Source organism: Salmo salar, unplaced genomic scaffold (assembly GCF_905237065.1).
Source record: "Salmo salar unplaced genomic scaffold, Ssal_v3.1, whole genome shotgun sequence".
Taxonomy (NCBI): domain Eukaryota; kingdom Metazoa; phylum Chordata; class Actinopteri; order Salmoniformes; family Salmonidae; genus Salmo; species Salmo salar.
The window spans coordinates 3,735-10,000 of record NW_025547013.1 but is presented as its reverse complement, the minus strand read 5'-3'; the positions used below and the strand labels follow the sequence as shown (position 1 = coordinate 10,000).

At 38.3% G+C, this 6,266-nt stretch overlaps 1 protein-coding gene across 1 annotated transcript in view; it reads right to left on the bottom strand.

Moving 5' to 3' along the window:
* LOC123731694 (fer-1-like protein 6) overlaps positions 1 to 6,025 on the bottom strand; it is a gene marked incomplete at its 3' end in the record, with an annotated part of 10,843 nt that extends 4,818 nt beyond the window's left edge. The window contains exons 1-2 of the mRNA XM_045711094.1: positions 5,818 to 6,025; positions 5,417 to 5,537 (exon numbers count right to left, since the gene is read on the bottom strand). Coding sequence (XP_045567050.1) covers positions 5,417 to 5,537; positions 5,818 to 5,909 — 213 coding nt within the window. The remainder of the gene's footprint in view (positions 1 to 5,416; positions 5,538 to 5,817) is intronic.
* Between the last annotated feature and the right edge of the window lie 241 nt (positions 6,026 to 6,266).

The window sequence follows — 6,266 nt, the reverse complement described above, 5'->3', positions numbered from 1 at the left end:
ACCCTGTCTAAACCAATACAATGATATTACTAGAGTCCATGTTTGAACCCTGTCTAAACCAATACAATGATATTACTAGAGTCCATGTTTGAACCCTGTCTAAACCCTTACAATGGTATTACTAGAGTCCATGTTTGAACCCTGTCTAAACCATGCAATGGTATTACTAGAGTCCATGTTTGAACCCTGTCTAAACCATGTAATGGTATTACTGGAGTCCATGATTGAACCCTGTCTAAACCATGTAATGATATTACTAGAGTCCATGATTGAACCCTGACTAAACCATGTAGTGGTATTACTAGAGTCCATGATTGAACCCTGTCTAAACCATGTAATGATATTACTAGAGTCCATGTTTGAACCCTGACTAAACCATGTAATGGTATTACTAGAGTCCATGATTGAACCCTGTCTAAACCATGTAATGGTATTACTGGAGTCCATGATTGAACCCTGTCTAAACCATGTAATGATATTACTAGAGTCCATGATTGAACCCTGTCTAAACCATGTAATGATATTACTAGAGTCCATGTTTGAACCCTGTCTAAACCATGTAATGATATTACTAGAGTCCATGTTTGAACCCTGTCTAAACCATGTAATGATATTACTAGAGTCCATGATTGAACCCTGTCTAAACCATGTAATGGTATTACTAGAGTCCATGTTTGAACCCTGTCTAAACCATGTAATGATATTACTAGAGTCCATGTTTGAACCCTGTCTAAACCATGTAATGATATTACTAGAGTCCATGTTTGAACCCTGTCTAAACCATGTAATGGTATTACTAGAGTCCATGATTGAACCCTTTCTAAACCATGTAATGATATTACTAGAGTCCATGATTGAACCCTGTCTAAACCATGTAATGATATTACTAGAGTCCATGATTGAACCCTGTCTAAACCATGTAATGGTATTACTAGAGTCCATGTTTGAACCCTGTCTAAACCATGTAATGATATTACTAGAGTCCATGTTTGAACCCTGTCTAAACCATGTAATGATATTACTAGAGTCCATGTTTGAACCCTGTCTAAACCATGTAATGATATTACTAGAGTCCATGTTTGAACCCTGTCTAAACCATGTAATGGTATTACTAGAGTCCATGATTGAACCCTGTCTAAACCATGTAATGATATTACTAGAGTCCATGTTTGAACCCTGTCTAAACCATGTAATGATATTACTAGAGTCCATGTTTGAACCCTGTCTAAACCATTACAATGGTATTACTGGAGTCCATGTTTGAACCCTGTCTAAACCCTTACAATGGTATTACTAGAGTCCATGTTTGAACCCTGTCTAAACCATATAATGGTATTACTAGAGTCCATGTTTGAACCCTGTCTAAACCATATAATGATATTACTAGAGTCCATGATTGAACCCTGTCTAAACCCTTACAATGGTATTACTAGAGTCCATGTTTGAACCCTGTCTAAACCATGTAATGATATTACTAGAGTCCATGATTGAACCCTGTCTAAACCATGTAATGATATTACTAGAGTCCATGTTTGAACCCTGTCTAAACCATGTAATGGTATTACTAGAGTCCATGATTGAACCCTGTCTAAACCATGTAATGATATTACTAGAGTCCATGTTTGAACCCTGTCTAAACCATGTAATGGTATTACTGGAGTCCATGATTGAACCCTGACTAAACCATGTAATGGTATTACTAGAGTCCAAGTTTGAACCCTGTCTAAACCATGTAATGATATTACTAGAGTCCATGTTTGAACCCTGTCTAAACCCTTACAATGGTATTACTAGAGTCCATGTTTGAACCCTGTCTAAACAATGTAATGATATTACTAGAGTCCATGTTTGAACCCTGTCTAAACCATGTAATGATATTACTAGAGTCCATGATTGAACCCTGTCTAAACCATGTAATGATATTACTGGAGTCCATGTTTGAACCCTGTCTAAACCATTACAATGATATTACTAGAGTCCATGTTTGAACCCTGTCTAAACCAATACAATGATATTACTAGAGTACATGTTTGAACCCTGTCTAAACCCTTACAATGGTATTACTAGAGTCCATGTTTGAACCCTGTCTAAACCATGCAATGGTATTACTAGAGTCCATGTTTGAACCCTGTCTAAACCATGTAATGGTATTACTGGAGTCCATGATTGAACCCTGTCTAAACCATGTAGTGGTATTACTACAGTCCATGATTGAACCCTGTCTAAACCATGTAATGATATTACTGGAGTCCATGTTTGAACCCTGTCTAAACCATTACAATGATATTAATAGAGTCCATGTTTGAACCCTGTCTAAACCAATACAATGATATTACTAGAGTCCATGTTTGAACCCTGTCTAAACCCTTACAATGGTATTACTAGAGTCCATGTTTGAACCCTGTCTAAACCATGCAATGGTATTACTAGAGTCCATGTTTGAACCCTGTCTAAACCATGTAATGGTATTACTGGAGTCCATGATTGAACCCTGTCTAAACCATGTAATGATATTACTAGAGTCCATGATTGAACCCTGACTAAACCATGTAGTGGTATTACTAGAGTCCATGACTGAACCCTGTCTAAACCATGTAATGATATTACTAGAGTCCATGTTTGAACCCTGACTAAACCATGTAATGGTATTACTAGAGTCCATGATTGAACCCTGTCTAAACCATGTAATGGTATTACTGGAGTCCATGATTGAACCCTGTCTAAACCATGTAATGATATTACTAGAGTCCATGATTGAACCCTGTCTAAACCATGTAATGATATTACTAGAGTCCATGATTGAACCCTGTCTAAACCATGTAATGATATTACTAGAGTCCATGTTTGAACCCTGTCTAAACCATGTAATGATATTACTAGAGTCCATGATTGAACCCTGTCTAAACCATGTAATGGTATTACTAGAGTCCATGTTTGAACCCTGTCTAAACCATGTAATGATATTACTAGAGTCCATGTTTGAACCCTGTCTAAACCATGTAATGATATTACTAGAGTCCATGTTTGAACCCTGTCTAAACCATGTAATGGTATTACTAGAGTCCATGATTGAACCCTTTCTAAACCATGTAATGATATTACTAGAGTCCATGATTGAACCCTGTCTAAACCATGTAATGATATTACTAGAGTCCATGATTGAACCCTGTCTAAACCATGTAATGGTATTACTAGAGTCCATGTTTGAACCCTGTCTAAACCATGTAATGATATTACTAGAGTCCATGTTTGAACCCTGTCTAAACCATGTAATGATATTACTAGAGTCCATGTTTGAACCCTGTCTAAACCATGTAATGATATTACTAGAGTCCATGTTTGAACCCTGTCTAAACCATGTAATGGTATTACTAGAGTCCATGATTGAACCCTTTCTAAACCATGTAATGATATTACTAGAGTCCATGATTGAACCCTGTCTAAACCATGTAATGATATTACTAGAGTTCATGTTTGAACCCTGACTAAACCATGTAATGATATTACTAGAGTCCATGTTTGAACCCTGTCTAAACCATGTAATGATATTACTAGAGTCCATGATTGAACCCTGTCTAAACCATGTAATGATATTACTAGAGTTCATGTTTGAACCCTGACTAAACCATGTAATGATATTACTAGAGTCCATGATTGAACCCTGTCTAAACCATGTAATGGTATTACTGGAGTCCATGATTGAACCCTGTCTAAACCATGTAATGATATTACTAGAGTCCATGATTGAACCCTGACTAAACCATGTAATGGTATTACTGGAGTCCATGATTGAACCCTGTCTAAACCATGTAATGGTATTACTGGAGTCCATGATTGAACCCTGTCTAAACCATGTAATGATATTACTGGAGTCCATGATTGAACCCTGTCTAAACCATGTAATGGTATTACTGGAGTCCATGATTGAACCCTGTCTAAACCATGTAATGGTATTACTAGAGTCCATGATTGAACCCTGTCTAAACCATGTAATGTTATTACTAGAGTCCATGATTGAACCCTGACTAAACCATGTAATGGTATTACTGGAGTCCATGATTGAACCCTGTCTAAACCATGTAATGATATTACTAGAGTCCATGTTTGAACCCTGACTAAACCATGTAATGGTATTACTAGAGTCCATGATTGAACCCTGTCTAAACCATGTAATGATATTACTGGAGTCCATGTTTGAACCCTGTCTAAACCATTACAATGATATTAATAGAGTCCATGTTTGAACCCTGTCTAAACCAATACAATGATATTACTAGAGTCCATGTTTGAACCCTGTCTAAACCCTTACAATGGTATTACTAGAGTCCATGTTTGAACCCTGTCTAAACCATGCAATGGTATTACTAGAGTCCATGTTTGAACCCTGTCTAAACCATGTAATGGTATTACTGGAGTCCATGATTGAACCCTGTCTAAACCATGTAATGATATTACTAGAGTCCATGATTGAACCCTGACTAAACCATGTAGTGGTATTACTAGAGTCCATGATTGAACCCTGTCTAAACCATGTAATGATATTACTAGAGTCCATGTTTGAACCCTGACTAAACCATGTAATGGTATTACTAGAGTCCATGATTGAACCCTGTCTAAACCATGTAATGGTATTACTGGAGTCCATGATTGAACCCTGTCTAAACCATGTAATGATATTACTAGAGTCCATGATTGAACCCTGTCTAAACCATGTAATGATATTACTAGAGTCCATGATTGAACCCTGTCTAAACCATGTAATGATATTACTAGAGTCCATGTTTGAACCCTGTCTAAACCATGTAATGATATTACTAGAGTCCATGATTGAACCCTGTCTAAACCATGTAATGGTATTACTAGAGTCCATGTTTGAACCCTGTCTAAACCATGTAATGATATTACTAGAGTCCATGTTTGAACCCTGTCTAAACCATGTAATGATATTACTAGAGTCCATGTTTGAACCCTGTCTAAACCATGTAATGATATTACTAGAGTCCATGTTTGAACCCTGTCTAAACCATGTAATGGTATTACTAGAGTCCATGATTGAACCCTTTCTAAACCATGTAATGATATTACTAGAGTCCATGATTGAACCCTGTCTAAACCATGTAATGATATTACTAGAGTCCATGATTGAACCCTGTCTAAACCATGTAATGATATTACTAGTGTCCATGTTTGAACCCTGTCTAAACCATGTAGTGATATTACTAGAGTCCATGATTGAACCCTGTCTAAACCATGTAATGATGTTACTGGAGTCCATGTTTGAACCCTGTCTAAACCATGTAATGGTATTACTAGAGTCCATGATTGAACCCTGTCTAAACCATGTAATGATATTACTAGAGTCCATGTTTGAACCCTGTCTAAACCGTGTAATGGGTACGTGGAAAAAGTGACGTACAAACATGACAGCGATGTTCTCCAGCAAGTTAGAGCTGTGAAGACGGTAAGTCCGGTCTTCCCAGCAGCTCATCACATGGACACAAGGCTTCTGCTGATGGATGGGCAGGTAATTGTAATGCCTTGAGACGGATACAGAGTCAAAGTTTACTAGGTAATTAGCGTTTGATGTCGATGCTTTTAAACTCCACGGGCTGGTTTATCAGACACAGATTAAAGTCCAATTCTGGATATTGAGGGCACAGTTTTCTGGAACCCTCTACATTGGACTAACAGGCATGATTAAATGGAGAATTTCTAAAAATCGGAAAAGCTTTCTCTCTAAGTCCAGGACTTAAAAAATCTGTGTCTGGGAAACTGCCATTGCGTGACTTCAGGATCAATTCAACAAGGTAGAAGTACCTGTTTCCACCAATTAAGTGGGGTTTCTCTGGGGGTGTGGTGGACTGGCACGGAGACTGCCAGAGCCCAGGTTTGGGGTCCTGGGTGTCCATCAGGGGGGTACTGTCGAGATCCTGACCATCCCACACCGTCTCTGCTACTGGCTTCTCCACCTTCCTCCTACCGCTGACCTGGGGAGAGCCCTCCTGGACGTTCCCAAAGTTACCTACACACACACACACACACACACACACACACACAAGGATAGAACAGAGTAGAATACAATATGATATGATATAATAAAGTTGAAGACAGAAGAGGAGAATAGAAAGGAGAGGAGAGGAATACAGTAGAGTAGAGAGGGGGAAGAGGTGGAGAGGAAGAGAAGGGAGGAGAAGAGAGGAGAATAGAAAGGAGAGGAGAGGAATACAGTAGAGTAGAGAGGGGGAAGAGGTGGAGAGGAAGAGAAG